This window comes from Monodelphis domestica, chromosome 1, assembly GCF_027887165.1.
Source record: "Monodelphis domestica isolate mMonDom1 chromosome 1, mMonDom1.pri, whole genome shotgun sequence".
Lineage (NCBI taxonomy): Eukaryota > Metazoa > Chordata > Mammalia > Didelphimorphia > Didelphidae > Monodelphis > Monodelphis domestica.
Window position 1 is genome coordinate 396,112,746 of NC_077227.1, and position 27,995 is coordinate 396,140,740.

Sequence of the window (27,995 nt, forward strand, 5' to 3'; positions counted from 1 at the left end):
GATGTAGTTTTCCCCCCCACTGTACCACACTTGATAAAGAACCTTCATAGCATATCGTTATCTGGTTTTGACCAGTACAAAATACAAATAAAATCGCTCACAGCCTTTTAAAGAGAATTTTATTTTGAGTGGTTCTTACAAAGATTGTTGCAATATGAAAGTCATTTGTTTGATAGAAATATCAAGCTGTCTTGTCAAACACACTGAAGTAACCCAAAAATATATTTCAGAGCTCACAGAGCTTAAAAAGAGCAAAGATTATATGCAACCAGACAAAACCTATTTCTGCATTTCCTGTTTCCTGCTCAGACTGTGTTGCTTACCACACTTTATCTGTACATTTGAGGAAATGCAGGGATCATTTTGTTTGGAACCTTAGACACACCAGAACACACAGTATTTACAAAGAAACTTTTACAGATACATTAATTGAAAAGTTACCATCAAGAAATTGAATCTTTGAATCTCCCTTTCTTGCCAATTGTTTATCCATAATGCAAGGTGAATTACTGACTAAAGCCAGGACTCATTTAGTTGTCTTTGAATTTCCCATATACAGAACACTAAATATGTATTCCAGAAACCATATTTCTGTTAAACCATTAGCCAAGTGTCAAAATTCATTTAGTGAAATGTAAAATGTAACTGCTGCATAAAAAGTTAGGCTTCTGAAACATTAAAAACACCATTACATCCTTGTCTGCCTTTTACATAAAGTACATTTATCTAAGCTATTTCTCAATTCCTACAGATCACCTTAGTCAATGTTCTAAATGTACATTTACAAGGCAGAACAAGAAAACAGCTTTGTATACGGTGGAAATTGCTAGTTAGGGAGAATGAGCACACTGCATTCCTGCTATCATATCTTTCTCCTTCTGGCAAGGTAACAGGAATCACATACAAATGACAGTAGACCCTTTCCTTTTGTTTTACCTAAATAAAAGATAACTCAGGTTTGAATCCTCTTTAAAAAAAAAAAAAAAAGCTATGTACATAAGGGACTAAATCCTCCTTCATCGTCGAACGGGAACCAGTAGTTGTGTTGCTGTCATGGAATCAGGGAAGAGGTTGTGATAAGTTGGAAGAGGTACATATGCAGCTGTAATCATTTTACCTGTTGAAGAAACAAAATCTTTAGTATTATTCCCTTTCAACATTTTAATATTAACAAATTAGAAGAATTTTGGACAAGCTTACCAGCAAACCATCTTCCATGCAATGCATTTACTGCTGCAATGGCTGCAGCAATTGAGGGGCACTTAACATACACATTGCCCTGAAACAAAAAGTCAATTATTATTGAATGCAGACCCTCTACAAGTTCACGATGTTAAGTCTGAAACCAATTGTGTCCTGTAACTGCACATATTTGTTTTTTACTCATTTTATTATGGATACATCATAAATATGAGGAAGTAACTTTTCACTTGAATTTTTATACTGTGAGGCTAGAAAATGTTGCAGTCAACTACTTAAAGGGAAAACGTGTCACCAAAGACATGTAAGTCAAATACTGTTTTTTCCACTTAAAAAAAAAAAAAAGCCAGGGAGCAGCTGGGTTGCTCAGTGGATTGAGAGCCAGGCCTAGAGACGGGAGGTCCTACGTTCAAATCTGGCCTCAGACACCTCCCAACTGTGTGACCCTGGGCAAGTCACTTGACCCCCCCCCTCTTCTGCCTTGGAGCCAATACACAGTATTGACTCCAAGACAGAAGGTAGAGATAAAAAAAAAAAAAGCCTTATTAAGCACTTACTATGTACAAGATGGCTGGGGTCCAATTCCATCATAGCTGATAACTTACTTGCTTTTTCACTACAGCTCTTTGTAACTGATAAATCAATCTACCAATTTGTGTATAATTTCCAAAGGTCATTTTTGCAACATAATCATTTTCTATTAGTTCATTTGTCGATGCTTTAAAGTTGCAAATCTAATTGAGCATCAGATTTCAGTAGAAAGAAAAGAAAGCACTTTGTAAAACTCTTGTTATCTACATAAAGATGATCTCATTTGAGAGAGAAAACATTTAGGAGAAATCAGGAATCCTAACAATCACCAACAAGTATGTTTGTCAATACATCATTATTTATCAAGTTAGGTGCTAGAAACTCTGCTAAGAGCTGAGAGAAAAATGCAAAAGAGTCCTTGCTTACAATTGAATAGAAGAGATAACATGGGGAAATTTTTCTATGCAATCTGTGTTACATAGGATAAATTGGAATGATTAGTGAAGAGAAACCACTAGAATGAAAGAGACTTGAAAGACCTTTTAGGACTTGAAGAAAGAAGGCAGAGATGATGAGAGAATACATGGAAGTAGGGGTTCAGCCATTGAAAATGTCTTTTATATTACTCAATATTTACCTAGAATGCAAATAAAGTCATTGCTATTATTTACAACATTCAGAGCAGAATATACCTGAGCTGAATTTTTGTCAACATAAATATGAATGACTCCTCCATGTTTGTTACATTCTTCAATTACATCATCCTTTATTTCTGTATCCCAGCCAAGTTCATCTTCCCTGTAAAAGACATAGGTCAAAATTATAATTTATATGAAAGTAAGGACTGTTAAGATGTACCTCTACCGAGTATAAATCAATTTCTTAGCAAATCCTTCCACCCTTTGGCCTATATTGAAAGCATTTAACAGTAACCAGTATAAAACCACAAATCCACACTTTTCCTAATTTTTTTTTCTAACTATAAATAGTAAAAAGGAAATAAGAGTAATTTCATAATAAAAAGACTGACCATAGGGAAAGGGAAAAAATAATTTAAAAGTTCAGATCTTTGGTTTTGTGCTAAAGGTTGACAAATGTTTTACAGAACATACTTCTTTGAAATTTGGTAAAAGTGATTCTTAAACATTATAAACAAGGACCAACAAATTTCATGAAAGTAAGGACTTTAGATTTACATGTATTTTACAAAAATTCATTGCTTACGTTTGAGGATTAAACATATTGGAAAGCTGGAAACACTGTGTTGCAAGAGGCTGTACAGAAGCAGCTGCAGCTAGAGCTGTAACTATGGAGAAAAAAGAAGACAGAAGACTTTCCTTAAAAATACAGTAAGCTAGTACCAAGTATACAAGCTACTTTAATCAATCACTTTAACCAGTTATAATATTTTTTTTTTTGGGGGGGGGGGGGAGCAATTCAATTTATGAAAGACTTTCAACAACAACAGGATCCAAATTTTCATAAATGTTTGAAGAAAAAAAAATTCTAGATAAACAACCTAGAGAAAACTTAAAAAGAAAACATGGAGAAGCAATTGGAAAGCATTCCCTAAATGCAAGATCCACCACTAAAAGGCATAACTATGTTTGGGGTCACTAAGGTGGCAGAAAATGTGATGGTTAAGTTAGAGGCAAAACTGAATGCTCCCAACCTAAACCTAATCAAGTAATTTCTCAATTAAACAATGAGGTTTACTATAAAAGAAATACATAGACATCCTTTATTTCTACAAGATCTCACCTCCTATTTGTATGGCTAGTAATTCTGTACAGGCTCCTCATATAACCACCTCCCTGAAACCATCAAAGGCACTCTAATTTTGTTTCTTCTCTTCCCTGAGTTAATTTATAGCCCCCACCACCTGGCTTCATAGTGCTAGCAGATAAAAGAAAAATGCCTTTAACTTTTCTGCTCAAAATCCTTTGATTTTTTGTATTAACTAAATAAAAAAGTAACAACTCTGATTTGGTCTTGAACACCACCAAAAAGATCTAGTACACCATGGATACTCTAGATCAGGAGTTTTTAATTTTTTATGTCATGAACTCCTTGGTAAATCTTTTTGAAATGTAGGGATCACGTTTGTCTTTAAACATACACAATTAAAAACACATTAAAATTCAAAAGAAATTAAAATGAAGTTATATATACATATACACATTTATGTAAATATAAAAAGAAAACCAAGTTCACAGATACCATGCTATTATGACTCTCTGCCCTCACATACAACCCTTTATTCCAACTATTTCAAGTTCCACCAGATTAGACAATTCATCCCAAATGATTTATTTGGATTTACAGACAGGTTCCATTTCTCAGCTCATTTTCCCTTAGACCTGGAACAAAATGCCTCTGGCTCCTGAAATTCTACCTATTCTTAACATCCCAGCATAAGACCAACTTATTTTTACCAATTGGTGATGAATCCTTCCCCTAATTCATATACTGTTTTTCTTGTATATCATTCTATATTAGAGATGTTTTATTTCTCTCAACATAGAGAGTATACTATTATAATTACTAATTCAATAAGATCATGGACTGGATCTTAAGATCACTGACCTACTACATACCATAATGCCCATTACATATTGGGCATGAAGAAACCTGAACAAAGAATTATTTTTAACTTATAGGATGGAATGAATAGTAGTCAACAATTTTTTTACATGTCTTGAAAGCAAAGAATCATGAAAATTATGGCTTCTGTCAAAAGAAATGAATGAAAAACCCAGTCTTAATTTTATTGATATCACAATAAAATTCAGGAGAATAACTGAACTTCACAATATTGGCAAAAAGAAGATTGAAGAAAAAGCTGACTGGGGTGCATCTTCTGTTAGACCCAGGAATTCCTATGCAATTCACTATGTTTAGCCTCAAAGATGAGGTATACCTCATCTCAGCTGTACACTACTTGGAGGCTCACTGGAGTCAGAGCAGAGCCTATCCTGAAGTCAAAGGGCCTTTCACCCACCAGGCCTTTAGACACTTGGAAAAAGGTTCCTGTAGGAGAGAGGGTAGAAGGACCACCATCAAAAAAGGACCATTCATTCACCCAAAGCCATGGTACCCAGGTTGCCAGTCAAGATGATATTTTAAATTACAAATTATTTATAAACAGTATGTGCCAAACTCTCTTATTAAATAAAAACGGATTGAAAAAATTGAAAACTTACCCTCACTCTGTTGGGAAAGTCTGGTTTGTAAATCTATAAAAAAAGGAAAAAAGATTTTGGCTCAATGCAGAATAGTGAGAAGAACCTCAAAGTTATAGGATGAATTGAAGAAAATATTAACAGATATTCAAAAGCAAGATATATTAAAATCCTTTAAAGAGGAGCTGGTAGCAAAACCTCTTTTTATCTATTCCAAATTAAATATTGAGGTCTTTATATATCCAGGTGGGTAATACCATTTCAATTAATGATTTAGGGTCACTATGCTATTACAAAAGCCTCTTACTCAATCTTTCTCCTGATTCTCAATGATCTTTTAAACACCCACACATACCCACACCCACATACACACTTCAATAACATGGAATTCCTAGTTTTGAGGGGTGGGTAGGGAGGGTTACAGATGATATGGGGAAGGGTACCAAAAGAATAAAAATAAAAGCTAGACAAGCTGAGAAAAACTAAATAATGGTACATAGAATAATTGATTACTACTCCATCTCCAACATTTCCCCCCAAAACTTTAAAATATAGATCCTGGTATTAAAATAATAATACTGGTGCCTTTCCAACACAATGTCTACAAGTGGTAACATTAAATGATTACTATGGTGATTCTGAGGGACCTTTCTTTTTTTACCTTTACCCAGCCTATCCCTAAATATGCTTGCCATGGCACTTACAGGTATTCTTAGCCCAGGTGGTGACAGTCACTAAAGAGGTGGTTGCTGTATCCTGAGTAATCATAAATTAGTAGAAAGCAGAGATTATGACTAGGTACTTTGCTCAGCATCTAGAAAGTGCCACAAAAAGTAGACATCTGAATGTTGTCGAATGAGAGTAAGAATTTTCTCAATCTACTTTGTAGTTTTCTACTGGATAGTAAACTGTTGTCCCCAAACTACTCATTCACAGGAAGGTGGAGGGAATTCATAAGAGGCAGGCCTGTGTAAGTAGCCCAAAGACTACACATGTTGTTTTAAGAAACAGGTGTAGGCTTGGTAAAAGACTAAAACATCAGACATTAAAAACCAGTCACGAAAAAAAAAAAAGGTTATTCTTTAAAAAGTTACCTGCCTAACTTGAATTGATCACTTCTAAATAGTTTGCTGCCCCCTTTTCTCTACCAAGAAAAATATTCTTCAGAAAAGTCAAATGTCTTGGAAGTAGGTATATTTATCTTTTAGCTCACTAAGCAACTAACATATACTGAAAATGTTTTCAAATAGGATGGAAAAATATAGCATCTGGCTTTACAGAGCCATGCCCTCAAGGGATTCAGTGATATTATTCCCCCCACCCTTCACAAGTACAGATCACATCCCATCCATATTCCGTGACTGGTGAAGGATTTTTATCTGTGATTTTACATAAGTTTTAAGCAGGTTAATTGAACTTTCACCTTAATATTGCTACTCCTCACTAAAAATACTACACATTTAAGACAATTTTAATAGAAAAAAAAATACCTTAAAATACCAAACAAATTCCAGATAAAGTGAGGAATCAGTTTAAATCGACATACATGTTTCAGGTATGAAGAACTTGTATGGGACAGTAGTAAAGAATATGAATAGTCGAAAGACCTGGGTTTAAATTTTGCAAAAATCACTTAATGACTTGGCCTCAAGGTTCTACAATTGTAAAATGGGGAGGGGGAGGTATGGTTATCAGACTAGCTGTCCTAACTCTGTAGGTTTCAGAACAGTTCGGTGTCTTACATGACAGCTTGGTGAAATGTGGGAGTTGATTTAAGTTTTCACGGTGCATTTATAACTGGTAGAACTAAATGTATGTAGAACTGATTGATGGATGTCAACTACAAAACTCCTGAGAACTCTTGCCTTTTTGGCAGGAGGCCAGTTCCCTGGCTAATTCCTATTCAAAAGACTTTAGTTAAGTCCACAATTAAAAAGATCCTGCATTAATGACAACAAAATGTGAGTTTATTTTAAAGCCATTCTACTTCCTTATGTTAATAATAACGGCACTTCCTTAATAGGGCTCAGAGAGGTAGTTAAAGCATAAAGAAAGACAAATCAGCAGGAATATAAGTGAAAGCTAACCATTTGAAAACATTCAACCAGAAATATTTAGACAAATAGTGCTGCAAATGAATTAGAGGAAACTCAAGAACTGAAAAAAAGATGAGATTTAATTCCTACCTGCTACAGCTCCAAATGCTAAAGATCCACTCATTTGCAGAGCTTGTTGTGCTGCTGGAGGAATCTGTAAACCTGTACCTAATAAAAGAAGCAGGTAACATTTTTAAGTGACTTAACTAGGGTTAAACAGCTACCAAAAGACAAAGAATTTATTATAGAGTCCATCTAAATTACAAAATTAGATGGTCCTTTTCCTATTAGAGCAACCATTTCTCAATACAAAGTCCAAGGTGTTGTTTTTATAGAATAGCAAGGGCAGGTAATGATAGACTTCATCACTGTCATGTTCCATTAAGAATTCAATAGCCAAAAAAATATATTACCAATTCATGATCTAATTCACTTAGAATGATGATATATACATGATAATTATTTGACACAATCTATGCCATTTTCCTCTACCATGGGATAGGATCAACAAAGAATCTGTGATATTCAGGTTTTATATGCTTTAGTTTCCTACAACAGTGCCCAGAACACACTACGTGCCAATAAATACTTCCTCACTAATAGGTAAATCCCCAGAATCAAGGACGACTGGAAGGAATGAACATTAAATTTGATGACAAATTTAAGGTAAGAAGAAACTTCTAAAACCTTTTAGATCCTTACAAGAAACTTACCTTCTGCAAGTCTTGCCATTAATTGGAGACGACCAGTTGTTCCCAAGTCGATTCCAGTCCGTTCCAGCTCATCACTATCCAAAAATGAACTGGCACTGGAAGCATCAGTACGTTCAGTAACATGACCAACTTTCATAGGCCTTCCTGCCAATTCAAATCCATTCAGTTGTTCCAATGCCTTTTTGGCACACTCTGAATCTGAAAACTATAGAATTAAAAGGTTTTTTTGGTAAATTAATCTGTACATTTAAGTAGGATATTCAAAGCATATACATGTAATTGTAAAAACTAACTTTTTTGAAAAGCATTTAAATTTATGATGTATTTGCCTTTAGGGAATATATTTTAAATGATCTCTGATCCCAAATTTGTACACTCTTTGAACTCCCAAGAAGATTATGAGCACCACATCCTTTTGGAAAGAGAAAGAAAACTCTGCAGAGGGATATAGCCCAATCCAGAATTCTCCACCAGTTGACAGCCTCTTTTCATGTGGAGGCACAGGATCAGGGCCTCATATAATAAACCTACTGTGCCCCACTTTATCTCATAGGCATGCTGGGGGGGGGGGGGGGGGAATATATGCCAATCAAATATTTAACAATTATCTTTTACTTTTATTAAGCCAACTCATTAAAGGAAATCCTAACAATAAATCTTTGGTAATTTCCCCCGTAATCTGATATTTCTTTTAAAATAAAAAGGTGGCTTTCCACGTATTCAAATTCAATCTAACAAGTATATATTAAATGCTTACTATTTGCGAGGTACTGTACTGAGGCTGGAACATACAGATCATGAAGCAGAGTAATATGAAATCAGGCTTAAAAGGCTGGTTGGAAAAATTAGGAGGCTATTATGATAGTTCCAAGAGAGGTGATGAGGACCTGACTAGAGTGGCAGCGGCTATGGGAGTGGAAAGAAAGGGAAAGCTGTGAAATGCTATAGAGATAGAATCAACTGAACTTGGCAACTTATTAGATATTGTGTTAAGGGACTAGGGGAGAAGAAAAGTGCTATGATGACTCTGAGGTTAGAAATTCAGGTGACTGGGAATACAGTGAAACCATCAATAAAAACAGGTTAAGTTTGGAAGAAGTGCATGGGGGTGGAGGTGGGGTGGGGTGCACATGATGCTAAATGCTACTTGGAGGATGTTCAAGTTGAGATATCAATGACACATCCCAGTAGAAATGTCTACTAGGCAATTTGATGAGATATTAGAACTGGATATATAGATTTGGGAGTCATCTATAGCAAGATAATTGAACCCATGGGACAAGATGAGATCACCAAGGGAAACCGTGTAGAGATCACCATGAGAGTATACAAGTAAAATCTCCTTATATTCAACTCCACAAAACATCCAAATTCTTTTGTCGTATTGGAATTTTGTTAGAACTGAATCACATTTCTAGCCTGCAGGACCTAGAGAAAAAAAAAATGAGTTGACACCCAGCCTCAGTATTATCTCAATGGTAAAAAAAAAAAAGCAAACTGCAATAGTAAGAATGGAATTTAATTGAGGAAAGAGAAGTGTTGTCACAAACACACCCTTTCCTTCTGCCTAGCAGATCTTTTTCATCAGTGGATGAGTTATATAAATCTTTATTTCCTATGTTTTAGGAGGTTAAGAGTAAGTTATCACAAGTAGACTCCTTATTGGACATATACTATTAATGATATTTAACTTCAAGGCTATTTCCTTGTCTAAAACAACTTGTAACAAAAATGTTATGGATGAGACTAAATTTGTGGAATGATATAGTTGTACATGAAAAGTATTCACAAATGCATTCAAATCTTTTTAAGTTAAAATGTTCTTAGCTTATGCATTTAACTCAGAGCACATTTGTAATATGAATCAAGTAAAACATTTAAGTGGTTTAATTTTAGGCAAGCCAATTTACCTTTTTGAGCCTAAATTTTAATTTCTAAATGACATACTGCCATTGAGTAGATATTTAAACTAGTAAGAATCTTAATAAAAACTGTATAATCCCCAAGACCGGACTATTAAGTCCAAGTTCACACATTTTATTTGGGGAGAGGAGGAATAAAATAGATTTAAGTCATTTTGAAAATTTTTCATTACCCTAATTATTATTAGAAAAATGATGTATGTATGCATGCTGTGATCAGTTATACTTAATCTAATGACAATTCATTTTCATTTAGGGCTCTGCAGGCAGTCAATGTTAAATAAATCTTTTCCCTGGCTATGGAGCAATTGTCTCCAGACAGAAAACTGAGATCAAACAAAGCAAATAAAATATTCACTCAAAAATCAAGATTTTGTTATAACTCAGGAAAGCTGGATTGAACTTTACAGTAAGATTGACGACTAAAAGTTCAGGTAAATGAAAAGAATAACTGAAATTGTAGGAAGAATGTTTAAAACCAGAAATCATGGATTTAGAGTAGGAGAGGGACCATAGAGACTATTCAATACACTCATTTTACAGATGAAGAAAATGAAGACCAAGGAGGTCAAATTGCTTGTGCCAAGGACAGCCACTTAAATGGCAAAGCCAGGATTCAAGCCCAAATCCTGTTTCCAAATCCACCACTCTTTCCACTGTACTAAAAAAAGAAAAAAAAAAAGAAAAAGACCTTACACACTAAACTCCCAAGAAGCTAAGAACTGATCTAAACATTATGCCTATAAAAGACTAAAACAAAACCTGTACATAGTAACTTTTTTATATTCATTGTAAACCATCTCTCTATTCATTATAATGTATCCATATACTCCCAAATAGCAATTCAACTAACATTTATTTAAAGCCTACTATTGATTAATCTACACAAATTTACCGAATACTTATTATGTGTAGACATTGAACTAAGTGACAATAACACAAAGACAGTTTATGCTGTTTAACATCTTCTTGGGAAGAAACAAAATTATATTCTAAAATTTAACTTAATATTAGAAAATACTAAAGTAAATATTCAGATGTAATTTCATCCTACTGAACAATCAATTGGTAATATGGGCTTTACTCTACAACACATCAATTTAAAACCCCGATATTGGCCTATACTTACTGTAATAAATCCATATCCTTTGGATCGACCAGTTTCACTATCCATCATCAGCTGAATGCTTTCAATCTGAAACCAGATTAGACAATTTAACCATTACATGTAAGACCAAAAATTAGTGTTAAGAGCTCAAAAATCTGTATTATTCAAGGAATAAGGCTAATATTAAACATACTTTAAAATTTTTCAAAGAAACATTTATGTCTACATCAAACTTCAGAAATTTCTAATACATTTCAATCACCTCAAAAAATGGTATACAAATCTGGCCAAAGAGATTAGAAAATTTTGTTCAATATTAAAAAAAAAAAACCGGAACTAGAGGGCAGCTGGGTGGCTCAGTAGACTAAAATGTGTAACAAACATGCAAAATTTCTACATTATGATTCTGCAATTTTAATAACAGTATTATCTCCATTTTGTAACAAAAGGAATTTCTTAGAGAAAGGAAAGATAATAAATTCATTTCAGTTACTGGCTCCAAACTTCTATTAATCAGATTTGTATTTGTTAAAAAGATTCAAAGCGAGTCAACTCATAAAAAATAGTCATTGTCAAGTAAGAAGTGGTAAAAGGATATGAACAGGCAATCTTCAGGAAAAAGTTATATATTAATTCACAAAAAATATTCTCTAAATCATAAGAGAAATGTAAATGAATTCTGCTCTAAGAAATTATAGGGGACAGGGTTCAGAAAAAACACATGACAAAACGAATGAAAAGTAAAGTAAGAAGAACTAAGAGAACACTGTATACAGTAACAGCAACGATGTAAATGATGCTCTGCTATGAATGACTTGGCTACTCTAAGTGATACAATGATCCATAATTCCAAAGGATGAAAAAATGCTAGTCACCTTTAGAGAGAACCAATGAACTCAAGTGCAGATTGAAGCATGTTGTTTTTATACTTTTATTTTATTTTTCTTGCAGGCATACCCTTCTTGGAGGGAGGGGACCCTAATATAGACTAACATTTGCATGACTTCATATGAATAATGGGCATCATATTACTTTTCTTCTTTAATAGGTGGAATGGGGCTAGAGAGAATTTAAAACTCAAAATAAATAGGTTTTGTTTATGAACAGTGCAATACATTTTCTATTCTGAGACCACTATTATTTCAACCTAAATGATTAATCAGTAAATATATATCAGGTCCTTAGGAATAAGGGTTCAGATTAGGTTACTCACTTAATTTGAAAGAGCAAGAATTTCAAAGAGGACTCACCCTGCCAAAAGGCTCAAAGATTCCACGAAGCATATCTTCAGTTATGTTAAAGTGTAATGATCCTACATAAAGTCTCATAGGTCCAGCACTTCCTTTTTGTAGGTTATTTGCCATTGCTGCTGCTCTATTCTTTTCTGCCTATACATAAAAAAGAAAAAAATGACCATGAATGGTTTTAAAAAGCACCAAAAATCATCACACGTCAAACCCAAACATTTTCTGCTACATTTCAAACATAAGTAGATTTCAAAAATGTTAAGTGGCATTTCCCAAAAATTTATTCCTATTTATCTAGATTTTATTTGTCTAAGAATACACCATGTACAGGAGAGTCAAAGTTAATTATCAGATCATCTTAGTGTGTGTGTATGTGACCTGATTTGACCATTGATGATCAAGTTTCTACTATTAAATCCTTTTGACTTGGGAACCCCAAACTATAACTTACTAAGAAGAAAAGTTTGAAAAAATATATTTTAATAGTTAAATAGATCTCAATGAAGAGATATTTGTAAAGCATAACTTAGCACAATGCTTTGCCTATAGGAACTACTATAGGCATGTTTATTCCCTTCTGACTCTTCCCTAAAAAAAATCCAAAAAAATCACTTCTAAGTCAAAACCTTCAATTGTCAAGTTATTTTGCCATGGATAATCTCAAATAGCAGGCATAAAGTCACTTGTAGAATACAATCCTATTTTTATGAAATGGATGGAGAAAATTCAATGTATTAAAAATAAGATTTTTAGGCAAAATATGAATTAGCAATTTAACCCAGTGCCACTAAAAAAAAATCTCTAAATTCCCAACCTCAAACACGAAATGAAAAAAAAAAAACCCACAACCTATTATATATTGTGTGCAATGGGTAGTAGAGAAAACAGACCATTATAAGGATAGAAAGAGAATTTACTAATAAAAATCTATAACCAGGAGAAAATTACCTGTGAGGCCTGTACAATGATGGGCACTCCTAAGACACGCTGGCCAGTTAATCCTATTGCTAGAGGCACTGAGCTAACATCAACAAACTCTACATAAGCAATTCCTTTGGATCTTCTTGAATTTCTATCAGAAATCATCCTTACATCACGGACCTAAAACAAAAATAAAGGTAGTTTATAAAAAGCAAGTTGTTGTTTTAAACCCTTACCTTCTGCCTTAGAATCAAATACAGTGTATTGGTACTAAGGCAGAAGAGTGGTAAGAGCTAGGCAATGGGGGTTAAGTGACTTGCCCAGGGTCACACAGCTAGGAAGCATCTGAGGACAGATTTGAACTCAGGACCTCCTCTCTCTGGGCCTGACTCTCAATCCACTGGGCCACCCAGCTTGCCCCCTAGAAAAGCAAGTTTTAATAAACTGTGTAGTTAGTAAAAATTCTGTACACTTGGAAAGAAAAAGGCATCCCATTTTCTATCTTAGAAGAAAACTATATTTAACCTGAAAACATCTATAAAGAATTTATTTTAGCTGGAATGAAAAGTTACCTAGGGAAGAAAAATAAAGGTTATTTTAGGTTTTGAACAATAATACATGTAAAACCCAGTGGAGTCTTCTGCTCAAGGAGGGGAGTGGGGGTGGGGAGAAGGGGAAGGAAAGAACATTAATTCTGTAACCATGGAAAATTTTTCTAAACTAATTAAATAAAAATGAAAAATAATAAAGGTTCTTGCCATCTACTGAACTTATTCAGTTCTAACTCACTCCATACTTAAAGAATGCACAGTGCCTAATAAATGCTTGTTGATTTATTACAAAGGACTATTTTCATGTCCCAACACAGTGAGATCACGAACAATGCCTTCATAATTTGGTTTCAACAAATAATCCTATTATGGTTTTCTTGTAAGGTTTTCTTAGCACTTTTTATGCCATGAGAACCTCTTTGGCATTCTGAGGAAGCCTATAAAACGTTTCTCACAATTATTTTAAAATAAATAACATACAAGATCATAAAGGAACCAAACCAAACCAAAAACAATTTAAGAATCCCCAGTTTTAAAGCATTGTTTATACAGGGGAAAAAAAATCAAAACATTTTGTTGCCTTAGAATCAAGTATATGCCCCCCCCCCCTTACAACCAACCTATCTTCTCAAATCACAAACAAAAAATTCATTCATAATCTCAAAAAATTTCCAACAAAAGCTTCCTTTCCAACCCATTCAATTTTTCAGTTACTGAACATTTTTGTGTCAGTTTAGTACTATTAATCCTCAAAAGGTTTTTTTACATTAACATGAGAAAATTCAAGATTAGCAAATAAGGTTACTTGCCAAAAGTAAAAAAGAAGTAAGTGGGGGCAGCTGGGTAGCTCAGTGGATTGAGAGCCAGGCCTAGAGCTGGGACGTCCTAGGTTCAAATCTGGCCTCAGATACTTCCCAGCTGTGTGACCCTGGGCAAGTCACTTGACCCCCCCCCTTCTGCCTTGGAGCCAATACACAGTATTGACTCCAAGACAGAAGGTAAGGGTTTCAAAACAAAACAAAACAAAACAGAAAAAAAAAAGAAATAAGTGTCAGTTAGGATCTGAAACTCTGACTCCCAAATTTTATGTTCCTTCCATGTATTATGATGGGGAAATACTGTTTCAAACATCTTTGAAATGCTGAACAGTTAAAAATTATAATCCATCTGCACATTACTAGACTACCCAAAATATTTCTTCCTTCACCCCTCCCTCCTTTCAATATCTTTTCCTCTTATGACTTATCCTTGCTACCTATTTATCTACCATAAACAAGACAATTACCTTTCCTACGGTAGAAAAAAACTCCTCCAAATCTCTTGGTCTAATTCTTGCTGCCAGCTGCATGCAGAACACAGTCCTGGCATCTCTCTCCTCTGGAGTAAGGTTGTCGATAGGTTCCCTGAAGGGAGAAACCAAGTTAATAACTCACTTAATTTCTTATCACAACTTTTAGAATGTGTAGGAAAGAACCTTTAGGATAAGTCTTGATAGTCCCTCAATGATGAAATAATTTGCCTAAATTAGTGGCAAAACCAGAACCACAAAATCTAGGTCTCCAAATTCCCAATCCAGTGCTCTTTCCACTATTGCCCCTATTTCAGAATGGGAAATTTGAAATATAGTATTTTTTATCTTGATGTATCTATCTCAAAGTATCTCCACAAAAAGATCAGCTGCGTAAATCAAGTTAGGCAACAAAAAATCCTCACCTAGGTAATTTTTCAGCATCATTCAAGGAACATAGCCTTTACTCCTAATATACTATAATGGCTCCCTCAAGCAAGGCATCACAGCATACCTTCCCAAATACTATAAATATGATCTGCAAGTTTATCAGAGCAGTTCAATAGGGGGTTGGGGTCTTCAGTGAAAATCCAGTTGTTTTGCCATATATAATTAGAAGTTCAAGCTTTCTTCTATTATACTTCACCTTCCAACCACCCTTTGAAAATGGGAAAGCTCCTCAATTTTCATAACTAAAATTCTTGGAAAAAACATAAAACATGGAAGGAGAACACTATAGTGTATTTAGGCTTTTAGGAAGCTTTGTCAATGTCCTAGTCTAAAACCTGGTTAATTCTACCATCAAAGAACCAAAGCAAAACTAATGGATCTCTCTGGAATTAAAAGAAATATTGTGTCATGGATTAACCAATATCGACATACAAGGAAGTAATATTTAGGAAGAAATGGGTATTTCTATGTGCTAATTAGTGAGTCTCCTTCAAGGGAACATTAAACGGATTCATACCAAATTTGAAAATTAAACTAAATTCTTTTTTAGATGGTTATAAAAACCACAGTGGAAAGCATAAACTTAAAGAGCATAAAAGCTGCTTAAATGGGAAGAAAAGTGATATACACAAAATATGGGTAAGGAATGACTGAAATGGGCTCTGAGCAATTAACAAATGAAATGGTTCAAGAGCCACTGTAGGTATATTTCCCTGAAGTTAACAAACAAATGTACTCTTGTGACTAAAAGGGCCAACAAAATACCAGGCATCATCAGGATTCATACTGGAAACAAAGCAGAGAACATGAATGCCTGCCCTTTTAACAAAAATCAGTCCCTGTATCCAGCATTCACCCCTGAAATGCTCTATGTAATTCTGATGACTGCAACTCAAACAAGACAAAGAACTAGCAGAGCTGGAGAAGATCCAGCGAATAACTAGCAGGACACAGGGATTAGAGGAATTTCTTTATATAAATATAACTAAAATATTTAGGTAATACGATGAAGTATATAATAGGGTAAAAGCTTTTCTGGCAAATTCCAGAACTATACACAATATACATTTAAATTTGAATCGACTTATACAGTAGAGTTCAAAATAAAGTACTACTTTATGGGTAAATCTTCTATAACTTATTGCAACAAGTCATAGTGTAAATATAAATCCCAATAAGGGCATGGAGAAATTTATAAATGATAAATGCCTAATAGATTTTCAGTGAAGCAAAGAAAATTCTGTGGATTTTTTTTTTTCAGGGTGAAGGGTATGGGTGAAGGGAATAAAACCTTAACCTTTAGAGGATGTCATGGACGGACAAGACTAGGTTGGATGGACAGTTGGTCTGATGAAGTCTGATACTTCTTATTTTACAGCAGCAAAGAATCATTTAGGAAAATATCAGGTCTAGGAAAACAAATATGAGTGGTCTAACTCTATCTCCTGTGTCTCTTTAAAGCTAGATGCAATAATAAATTTGAACAAATAATTTTTACAATACTGAATTAACACATACCAATAGCATTGCTATTGTTATAGGGACTTTAAAGGGAAAGTTTAGTTTTCAATACACCATTAGCACAGTATAATTTTGGCCCTTTTTAGTTGCATAATATTTATAAAAGGAAAAATGAAAGCTGTCAACAACTTGATAGGACTTTGGATCTTAGTAAATGGGTTATAAGAATAAATTTGTAAAAACAGCAAGGTATTATATATACCAAATTACTTAAAACATGGTTCATTTTTTCAGTAGCATAAATTGGCTAAGTTTTAGTAAAGCTGAAAGCTTGTGAGAAGATAAGAAATAGGGACAACAGCTACCTCACAGGGCTCTTGTCTTTTCTGAATGGACTTTTGCTTCTTGAGCGGCGTCTGCTGTAAAGTTAAAAGTTTCAGAAGTTACCCAAACAAGAACACCACACTAATTACTTGAAAAACAATTTTTTAACAATTCGTAAGTATGTTTAAAAACCTTAATTTGATGCTATGAGGCAACCCAATCTTTCCACGGATGGCACTGTTAAATTTTGGTCCGGAGCTATAAAGAAAAACACAAAGTTACACCAGTTGCAGGCTGATGACCTTGTTTTAATTGTTTTCATGCATCACTTAAAAGATTTAATATTACATTACAACATTTAATCACAAAATTACACATTTCCACCTTCCCAATCTAAAGAGGAGGTAGAAATATAGTTTGGGAAAAAATAGAAATTTCCTCCCAGGAAGACTGCCTTCTATCCAGAATTGTATAGTTTTTGCAATCAGGACAGCTTTTGTAACTTTTTGGGTGCCAAAGATGCATTTAGCAGTCATAAAACCTATGGACCCCTCCCAGACTGCTTTTAAGTGCATAAAATACAGGTAGAGTACAAACAAGACAAACTATCTTAAGTGCATAAAATACAGGTAGAGTACAAACAAGACAAACTATCTTGAAACATACTCATTAAAAACAAATTAAAAGATACAGGTTGTTTTAACCCTGTCTCTAAGGATAATTTATAATATTCTGTGGCACAAATTGTGATATGACCAAAATAAGAAAATATTCTTTAATGCTCCACTATCTCCAAATTTTGTTTTTAAAGAAACCCTTATTTTCTGTTTTAGTATTGATACTATGTATTAATTCCAAAGTGGAAGAACTCTGAGGGTTGGGCAATCAAGTTCACACAGCAAGGAAATATCTTAAGTCATATTTGAACCATAGACCTCCCATCTCCAGGGTCTGGCTCCCTATCCCCTGAGCCAACTAGCTGCCCCTAACTCCCAAGTTTTTATTAAAGGAAACTTTAATAACTGGTAGTACTTCTGCAGATTATCTCACACTTTTTATTTTTAGGATACCAGTTTGAATTTATTGAAAAGAGTAATCTTTTTTTTTTTTTCACTTTGATTTTGAGAGAAGATAAAGGTGGTATGTTTCAAGTTGCTGCTAACTTAAAAGTACTTACTGTTCCTTTTTTAGGGTACAAATAAAATCTAGACTATGCCAATTAACTATAAATTAGCTCCTTTAAGTAAATCTTAGCAACTAATTCAGAGATGTTTCAATTATGTTTTATGTTAAATCTTTTAAATTTAAGAGGGAAATAACCTGTTTTTCTTAAAAGGTAGAAAAAACAAATCCATTAAGTTCCATTACTTGTCCTCTCTACTTTTAATAACATGCTACTTGCTGAAAGTAAGTTATACAATCCAGATGGTTAAATCTCAGAGGAAAATTTCTTCCATGATATTCAATCATTAAAATGTAAAGGAAAATTAAGCAAATTAGTAGTATAACAGAACAGACCTGCCCTATTATTGTAATGTAAACTTTTGCTGAGTAAATCCTAATTTACAGATTTCATTTATATTTATTGGAAAACTTTTGAACATAAAACATGTATCTGAAGTCAAAATAGGTCTATTATAATATATGCAGCACTACTGTAATACAGACATTGATACCATCTTTATACCATTTTAAGATTTTTGAAAAGTCACTAGATTATAAAAAAAATACTGGAAGTTAAATAAAAACAGACATGCAGAGTTTCTTGTATTATCACAGCAACTATACTGCCTTTTTATGAGTGGTTTATGAAGTAATCATTACTATACAACTTATTAAGTTCACTGGGGCTTGCAGACACCAATCCTTAAATTCTACAAAGACTTAAACCAAAGCAGAATGGTGGTATGCTTTGCAAGGGAGATTCCCAGAGTTACTTACTATAGAGCCTGGTCTAGATGCTACAGTTTCCTGTATTGTGGTCTTGTATTAAGAGTTATATATATTGTTATTGTGATAGAAATTCCTTAAACTTTAGCCATTTGGTGGTCTTAATTTTTTTTAAATGCTCCAATGTAACCAGAACATTTCTTATTCCAATAAAAACTTAATAAATGAACCTACAGTTTGTATGCTGACCATTCTGTTATCAGACAAATGCTTTGGCTTTAAAGTTTTGGTTCATATCCTCATTGTAACATCAAACGTGGCATTATATTCCAATTGCCATTATTAGCAGGTAACCCATATAGTTAAAACAGAGATCATTATTCAAGCCATGTGTAGCAAAAAAGATTTGGAAAAAATCCCCTAAAACTGTTATAGACTTTTAGAAACAGAGTGGAGGTAAATTCCACTGTGTTATGTTCCCTTGTGTAACTTACTAGATATTTGGAAATAATATCAAACAATGTTAATTTTATAAAGTAAAGGATTTTTAATAGTTAATATAATAGTCATCTCAGAGATATAAAAATTTAAGTGTTGTGTAGAACGATGCCCTTTGTTAAACCTATTTCCTGCAACTTTTCCTTTCTCGATTCAGACTAATGATTGATTACTTAGTCCAAATATTCTTTAATTTGGCTAAGGAAACCATTCAACAGCACTCTTGAGGGTTCTGTTAATAGTTTAGTACATTATATAAACTAGATTATAGTTTAAATAATGTTATGTTTTATTAAGCCTTTGGGCTTTTTTTATGAGAAAAATGAGGAAGATAATCTATTCCTTCTTGCTTGGGCTACAGGTGCTCAAGACCATCTCTGGGCCCTTTCCCACTATTGATCAGTATAGAAACTTTGCCCCATTTTGGACTTAAGCATATTTGTCCCCCTTTTTAAGGCAGTGTAGTTGGTGGGTTCCCTTACTCCTGGTGGCTTATAATATTGGCACTTGATTTAGCTCAATTAACTTAAGTGATCTACCAACCTCATTTAACCTTTCTGGAAACAGGAATTATAGGCATGAATACCACACCTGACTATCTAGCTTTTCATTTCAGTACTTTTAGCTTTTGAATGTCATTAACTCTATTAGTCTTTGAGAATGTTAGCACCTCTTAAACCCAAAGATAATTCTTTCATTATCAAGTTATTTTTAATAACCTCTTTCCCAATAATTATACCAAGTAAAAGAATATCAGGCCAGGAAATGAATATTTGTGGATTACATACTAGGGACTTCGATATCGGCCTCTGAAACGACGTTCTCTACTTCTAGAACGACTTCGTCTTCGTTCTTTGCTTCGGCTACGTTTCCGTTCACGGCTTTTGCTCTTTTTCCTCTCCCGGTCTCTGCTTCGTTTCCGTTCCTTACTTTTGCTCCTCTTTCGATCATGACTTCGACTTCTACTCTTGCTTTTTTTTCTCCTGCAAAGAAAAGATTGCATTTATTTTGCAAATTTAAAAAAATTATTTATTTCCCTTTCTTTGGCATTATTTTACTCTTAATTATCATCTTATAAAATTTGTATTATAAGTCACTGTCATGTACTATCATGTACACTTATGAATAAACCTTTGAAAATATTTTGCCAAATGGAAATTAACATTCTCTACAAACCCTACACTTCTACTTGCCGTTACAAAATAGTATCAGCAACTAGCTATCTTTAAATGAAGTCTCACTCCTACTTAAAGTAGCTGCTGATTGAGAGAAGAACTTTCTAGGCCAATAAAGAAATGGTTATGAGGTCCTCTACTGGCTGATACTTTTAAGTAGCAAGGGAAATTGAGTTTTTGTTCCAAGCCTCTGTAAATTGGAACTATTAACTTAAATTCTAGGATAGATTCAAAAGTGAATTATCTAGTTAAATTTAGAGCAACCTGTATATACAATTAGAGTACAAAAAAAATGCAGTATCAAAACTGGCCATTAAAATTAACTCAAGAATTAAGAATGCAGTTTAAGCACCATTAATTATATGATATACAAAAACTTCCACTAAATATCATCCGACATTTAACTTTACCCATCCATAGCACTTTTGTCTGTTCTTTTAAGATATGGGGGGAAAAGCCCATAATTAAGCTGATTTCCTTTTTCCCTTGAGAAAACAATGTACAAAATACTCTGTCAATATCTAAATGCATAATCAAATTTAATCAATTTAAACTGATAATCCCAATTTTCTGGACTTTCTTAATTGTTACGTATCAGGATGTGTACTGAATTTATATTTTTTCCTGTGTTCACATCTAAGACCAAGATAGGAAAGCTAAATTCAGTTAATCAATCTGATATGCAATCAAAAATTAGGATCCAGTTTAAGCAGACTTTCAGTATAACACAGTAATACTTTTAACATTATTAAAAATTATACTTTAATAATATACACTGCCCTTTCCTAATATAAACTCCCCTTACACACAACCCAGTCAATTTACAGAATGAAGCATTTGTATTCCACCCATACCCACCCAAAAGTTAAATGCTTCTAAAGACAGATATTCCTTTTTCAACATAAAAAAAAGTTTTTAACAAAAAAGACGATTTTTTTCCCCTTTAAGAAGGAAGTCAATTTGTAGTGGCTGAAAGTTCAGGCATTTACTAGTAGTTGATATATTTTAAGTCTTTGTGTTATTTTTGAAATGTAAACAATTTTTAGTCCAGATGAAGAATTTTAAATGCAAAAGTAGCATAGGAGTAATTATCGATCTGCCTCAGAGATCCTGGAAGCAGGTCGTCTGGGAATGCATTGAAAATAGAAAACGAAGACACCCACCTTCTGGAATCTTGAAACCCACACTCCAATCACAAGGAGATGTAGAGCTTTCCAAGGAGGCAGAAACTTTGTCTAAAATTTCAAGATAATCCACCTGACTGTCAGAAATTTATATGCTAATAGCACATGTCAGAAAATTAGGCTACACTCATTATTTATATAGACGTCACCATAGTAATGCTCAACATGGCAACAGCTAACATTCCAACTTTGTTGCCTGGAAAACCTGACACTGTATCATATAGGTTGCTGAAGGACTTTTAGAGTCAGACTTAAAAACTTTTTTTTTTACTCAATAGGTAGGGCAGTCAAATAAAAATAAGTAAATAAAGATATGCCCCACAAATACTATTTATTTTTAGATGAAGACATATGCTCATAATAATAATCATTAAATAGAAAATGCAATGGACAACCTTCTTATATATACTTATCAATGGCCCCAAGACCAATTCAAAGAGAGGATTTCTACAACTTCAACAGCTACTTTAAAAAGTTTTTAATGGCAGCCCTGATCAGGCAAAATGCTGCATGACTACCAAGATAGTAACATGCTATACTACTTAGTCAATAAAATTATCTAAATAAAAGCATATTTTAAGTGTTTCTTTAGAAATTAAGTCAAACAGGTCAAAATTAAAATCTATATAACAGGACAAATCCTATGTCTAATTCCAAGATAATAATCAAATTCTTGTTTTAATTCTGTTTAATTTCTGAAGTGGGTCACTTACTGGTTCAGGTTTTTGTTGAATAATATGTTGTAATGTCATGTCAAAACCTGTACTTAAATTTATCTTATTCCATTATATAGAGAAATCTCAATTTTAAGGGTAATGCATATTGGTATTTGAAGTAATTCTAAAGCAGCATGAATCATTTGTTTAAATTTTATGGAAAATCAACACCAAGGTACCCACAATATTCCATTTTGTTATCATCTTTACACCCACTCTTTTAATATTAAATGTCTGTGTACATGTCAAATTGGTTCCATCTGTTATAAATGCATTTTAGATTAGCTATTTTGGTTATTTTGGATATGTTATTGTCCTAAAGGGGTCCTATTATGTTTTTGGCTCTCAACTTTATATGAAAATATTTAAAGGATTAAAAACCTTTTCTCATTTAATAACATTATCATAAGACACATCTATTTGAACTTAAAACTCCTTAAGGACAGAGACTTCTTTGGTTTTCATCTTTCTATTTGCAAGTAACATATTAAAGCACTTAATTTTTGTCAAGCTGCTTTTGCTAAATTTAAGAGCCCCATTCTTTAAGAATTTCTAAACTAAATGAATAATATTCCCTTAATCCCCCAAACTTGTACTGGCATCAACTTTGGTGAATTTAAAAAAAAAGGTCAATTTTAGCTGCCTTATAATCAATGATTCAATGTCTTGATGATCCCAAATATGCATTTTGTTGTTCAAATGTCTTCCCAAAGAACGAGAGAAATAAAACAAGTATATATTTGGTCAAAAGACCTAGTGTTCATCATTATCTGAACAAGACTAATATACACAGAAGATTTTGGAAAATGGTTAAGTTGCTTTTATACAAAATTTCCCTTAGAAAGCAAATACAGTAGCATCCTCTTCCTGCTGTCTTTTACTCAGAATTTAAGCTTCCTTTCTTATTTACAAGCTTTTATTAGTAGGGGGTAGCAATGTCAGAACAATGGATCCCTGTGATTAGTCACCCATAATGACTATCTGCACCAGAAACCTTTGATAACATGTATTTTAGAAAAACATCTTTTAAAACTTTATAGAAACAACACCCTTCCTCCTCCCCCAGGTTGTTTCTTATCTAAAACCAACCCTAAATCATATTATGGGCAATTGTCTACTTGTCTTCTATGCAAATCTACAAGGTCCTTTCCTGTACTCTGGAGTATATGAAGCCACTTTAATATTAGTTCTACCAACTCCATTTATTCAGCTAAGTAATGGTACAATAGTTTATTCTAATGCTTGACTAAGTTTAGAAAACAAGTTCTACACCTAAATCCAAAGAATTGCCAGCAATAAGGAATACTTGGTGATACTGGGAATTAATGAAAGCATTTGTTCCTTTAAAAAAAAAAAAGAAGCTATTTCTTCATATCCACTTAGGATATATATTTGCTTTTTCCTCTCTAATTGAGACATGATATCCAGGTATGAGTTATTCCCAGTTTTCAATTATACTCTTGGATGTTTTTGCGGTTACAGAAATTGCCATTATCAAAGGCTCTGCATAAAACCTTTCAAGGTACATTGAAACTTTCTCTCAAACACCTGTTTGCTTCTAAGTAAATAATTCAACATTATGGTAAAGGGAGTAAAATACTACAAATAAGAAACTGCATGTTCCAAATGTCTTATGATGACAATTTCCTCCATGTATCCTCAAATAAAATCATGCAAATAAAAGCCAGGTATTTCCTAAAAGTTACTCTCATCTAATTCAGAAGGGACTATGTATAATAGGTTTTGAAATAATACATATTAAAAAAAAAAACCAACAACCCACAAACTTTTCTGGTGTAGTACATCCAAATAAAAATTTATTTCATTAATAAATTAGTAATACATTTTATCTATTTTATAAAAATTATATCTACCTACCTAACAAAGTTGTTGTAAGGATGCATGAGGTAGTGTATAGTGAAGAACTTTGAGCTCTTAGGAGGAAAAGAGCCAAAAAGAATCAAATAAGTAAAATCATTTTTGCAAGATGCACTATATGCATCATGAATACAACAAAAAATGTTTAATGACACATTTCAAACATTACCTGAAACATATGTTTGATGATGATAAAGATTTTCCATCAGAGGTGAAAGGAACCTCAAAAAAATCATCTGCTACAACCTCCTTAAAAAAAGGTCAGGCCATTAATTTCTAATTGGAAGGATGTATGTATGTCTAAAGACACTAAAGCACATGTATTATTTTGGGTTCTTCACACACAGTAAACAAGATGCATTAAGTAGATATATAACTCGAAAAAAGGGAAAAATATAGTAAAACCTTGTGCAGTGATTACAAAAAGGAACCAAGCAGATTTAAACTCAGTTTTGGCTTTGTCAGTAGTATTATATGTATGATTTGGGGCAAGTAGTTTCTCTAAGTTTTTAAAATCACATTTTACTGTTCCATAAGGCTTAAAAAGATGGTAGTGTGAAGATATACAACACAAGGGCAATAAAATAGTTTTTAGAAAATTGGAAAGACTACAAAGTGTTGGAAAAGCTGGGTATTCAACTTTGGTTAACAACAAAATACAAATTGGGTCAAGTTATGAAATAGGCAGGAAAAGGTCCAGAAGGAAAAATTTATTTTCTAAGATTCCAAGCAATAAAAGACACTATCAGTAAATTCTTTACTTATCGTTAGGTTCCATGCTTTAAATAACAAAGTTTTTATCCCCCCTGAATCCCTTCCAAAAACTTACTTCTTGCTACGCTCTTCATGGCCGTTAGCACTGCTCAACTTGTTCTCATCCTAAGCAGGGTTGATAGAAGAACATCATGAGGACGAAGTGGAAACATTTCAAGTTGTCAAAGGGTAAAGGGAACAGGAATAAAAAAATACAAAACAATTTAAAAACTAATTACTTATTAATAGTTTAATTTGGAAAGCTATAAAAAAAATTTAGATGGATATGTTTAACCACTTTGCTGTTTACATTTTAGGCATACAATAAAATGCAAGAATTATGCTGTCCATATAAAACAATTTAAACTTTAGGTATCTCTTACATAGTTTAGAGTAAGTTATCCTATGGATTTATAGCGCTGAAGTGGTTAAATGTAATTTCTAGAAAACATAAAGACTCATGTTTAAAGTTTTATTCCATGTACTATGTCCCTTTCATCAGTACCACGGCTATATTTCTGCCTAAGCCCCAAGTGGCCATGCTAGCAGCCAGCCACTATCGATTTCCTGTGACCGATGCCATTCCTGAGATCTTCGCCCATTTTCGTTGGAGGGTTGGGACTGTAAGAGCTTGATGCCACCTCTGTCACACATCTCGCCCTGAAGCAAACAGGGATTCACACTGCTTTAGTAATGTTGACTCCCAAGAACCCAAGAAAGTCATTAATAATCCACCAGTCCAGCCTAAACATTCCCTATTTCCATACCTGTTTTACATGGAAAAAATATCCATGTCAAACTACCGGTAGCACAAAAATCTTAACATTACAAATTAAGAAAGTAGCTCTTTCAAGATTCTATGTTATTACTTAAAACTAAGTATACAATGTTTATAGCTAGTAAGTACTCATCCACAATTGGTACCACATGGTCGAGCTACACACTCCAAAACAAATATCGGTTTAATTTCTTTAAAAATCACACCAGTTTTATTTTAATTTTATTTACACCAGTTGTACTAAGAGAATAACTGCTAACTTTATAACAGTTTGTGAAACCAGTGATAATGCATGCATATAGTTAACACTTTCACCACCATCTGGTGAAAAGAGTAATACAGTATAGTTTTGCTGCCATAGAGAAATGGGTCAAAAACTAACTACTCTACATAATCCAACAGTTTTTTAAAAAAAGATTTTTAGTGTGAAATATTATAGCAGGTCCTAATTAAGTTATTACAAAAGTGAGGACAGTACAAGTTTTAAAATAACACTGTACTGTGATATTGCCTCTTTAATTGGCTAAGAAATTTCTATTCAGGGATCCAAGAATTTATCATGTGCTTTTTATTAACTTAGTAGCTGATTGTAACCTGACCTGTTTTTAAGATTTACTATGACCAGTCATTTACACCAAAAAATAAGATAAAAATGCAAATCTCACTCATTACTTGAGTTGAGAAAACTTTCCTTATTACAAGATTTACTTGCCACAGACTGGTAATATGAGTATTCTTGGACCCCTGCTATTTTCCCAAACCACTGCATTCACCTTTTCTTGCTATACCAAACTGGAGCTGGTAATTCTTAGTTGAGTCATTTTACCTAGGGGACCACGGTACAGCGATAAGTCACTCAATTACTACCTTATGATTGACAGTTCACACTGGAATCAAAGGTGAATTCATGGGAGTAGAGGTGAGATATCGTTAGGCAAGTCTACAAAGAGAGATAGATGGGCATTTATTCATCACGCTGAAGTGAAACTACTGCACAATATTATTACATCAATAGCATATATTTACTTTGTAAGTTACATGTAATGCATCTCTGATAAGATAAATCATGAGGGCTCCGGGGATGTTAGTTTACATTTCAGCAGTAGTTTCATGAATAATGCTAAATTAAAGAATATGTAAAACCTCACCGACATGTTTTTCTCACCTTCTTATAAGGAGCCTCAAGCATTGCTTCAATATCAATATCGTCTGCCATTCTTTCAGAACACCTACAAAAAAAGCAAGGGCGATTTCATTAAGCCTGCATTTCACTTGATTTCTTTCGTCTTGTTATTAAACTCTGGAAACAGTTCTTTCCCAACATCAGAAAGATCCTCAAGTTGTTTAGTAACCTAGTTACTTAATAACGCACTCTAAATGCCGGGCAACAGGGATGCCTCGGTCGAGCAAACTGCCTGGGACAAGAACCCCGAGAAGGCTGACCGCCTCACATGTCATAGATGCTTGGGGTGGGGGTGGGGTGGGTGGCCTACCTCACACTAGCCAGCCTACCTCACACAGGCCGCGGGCGGAAGAGGGAACCGAGGGCACCCACAACTCGTTCACCAGCTTTAAGTAAGCCACCAGGGTCAGCCCTTGCCTCCTGCCATATTAGGGGCTTAAGGAAACACCCTCAGGAAGGGCGGGGGGCTCTGGCAGGGCCGCGTTCGCCCCGCGCCATGTTGAGAGGTCACGGCCACCCCGGGGGCCCGAGCCTAGGCCTGGGGTTCCCGGAGGTGACTAGTAGACGTCCACGCCGGGGCTTCTCCGCCTCATGGCTACCGCCCAGACCCCGAAACTCCTACCCAAGCGGCAGAAAGAAACCAAGGCAACTTCCCTTTCCCGCCCGCCCCCACCCCCGGCTTGGCTCGCCCCTATGGAGTCACCCCTCCCCCTCCCCCTTCCCCTTCCTGGCCACCCCGGCGGCTCAGCACAACCAGAGAGAATCCGAGTACCTTCGACCCCAGGCGGGGTCGGATCCGTGCACAGAGGAACGAAGGCGAAGGAAAATGGAGTTAAGAAAACTATCGCCGAGGCCTCTTACCTGTGCGGGCTCTCGAGGAAGTGTGGTGCTCGCGTCTCAGGGAGGCGCTGCCGCTGTAGCTGCCGCCGGGGCTACTGTTAAGCCG

The 27,995-nt window shown here is 34.4% G+C and overlaps 1 protein-coding gene across 11 annotated transcripts; it reads right to left on the reverse strand.

Annotated features, from left to right (window-relative positions):
* Positions 1–102: 102 nt before the first annotated feature.
* On the reverse strand, positions 103–27,995 carry RBM39 (RNA binding motif protein 39). 11 transcript variants are annotated; one of them, XM_056811787.1, is made up of 20 exons: positions 27,032–27,101; positions 26,734–26,806; positions 25,165–25,214; positions 24,505–24,584; positions 24,336–24,391; positions 21,721–21,792; positions 20,171–20,365; positions 17,187–17,252; positions 17,036–17,089; positions 14,757–14,874; positions 12,948–13,100; positions 12,003–12,140; positions 10,774–10,839; positions 7,723–7,927; positions 7,100–7,177; positions 4,935–4,967; positions 2,956–3,037; positions 2,424–2,529; positions 1,201–1,279; positions 103–1,117 (listed from the first exon to the last, which is right to left on the reverse strand). In XM_056811787.1, the coding sequence occupies exons 10-20, from the start codon at positions 14,817–14,819 to the stop codon at positions 1,017–1,019; spliced, it is 1,104 nt and encodes a 367-aa protein (XP_056667765.1). In that variant the 5' UTR covers positions 14,820–14,874; positions 17,036–17,089; positions 17,187–17,252; positions 20,171–20,365; positions 21,721–21,792; positions 24,336–24,391; positions 24,505–24,584; positions 25,165–25,214; positions 26,734–26,806; positions 27,032–27,101; the 3' UTR covers positions 103–1,016. The 11 variants fall into 11 exon arrangements, 10 of the variants coding, with proteins under 10 accessions (XP_056667765.1, XP_016283073.1, XP_056667763.1 ...); XM_016427587.2 differs by lacking the exon at positions 21,721–21,792; XM_056811785.1 differs by lacking the exons at positions 21,721–21,792; positions 26,734–26,806.

Bases quoted from the DNA above. Each gene is read 5' to 3' on its own strand.
- RBM39 (XM_001371614.4), bottom strand. From the start codon at position 27,082: ATGGCAGACGATATTGATATTGAAGCAATGCTTGAGGCTCCTTATAAG. The intron at 25,215-27,031 runs GTGAGAAAAACA...AACCCTGCTTAG, and splicing joins TTGAGGCTCCTTATAAGAAG to GATGAGAACAAGTTGAGCAG. The intron at 2,530-2,955 runs GTAAGCAATGAA...TGTCTTTTACAG, and splicing joins AATATGTTTAATCCTCAAAC to GGAAGATGAACTTGGCTGGG.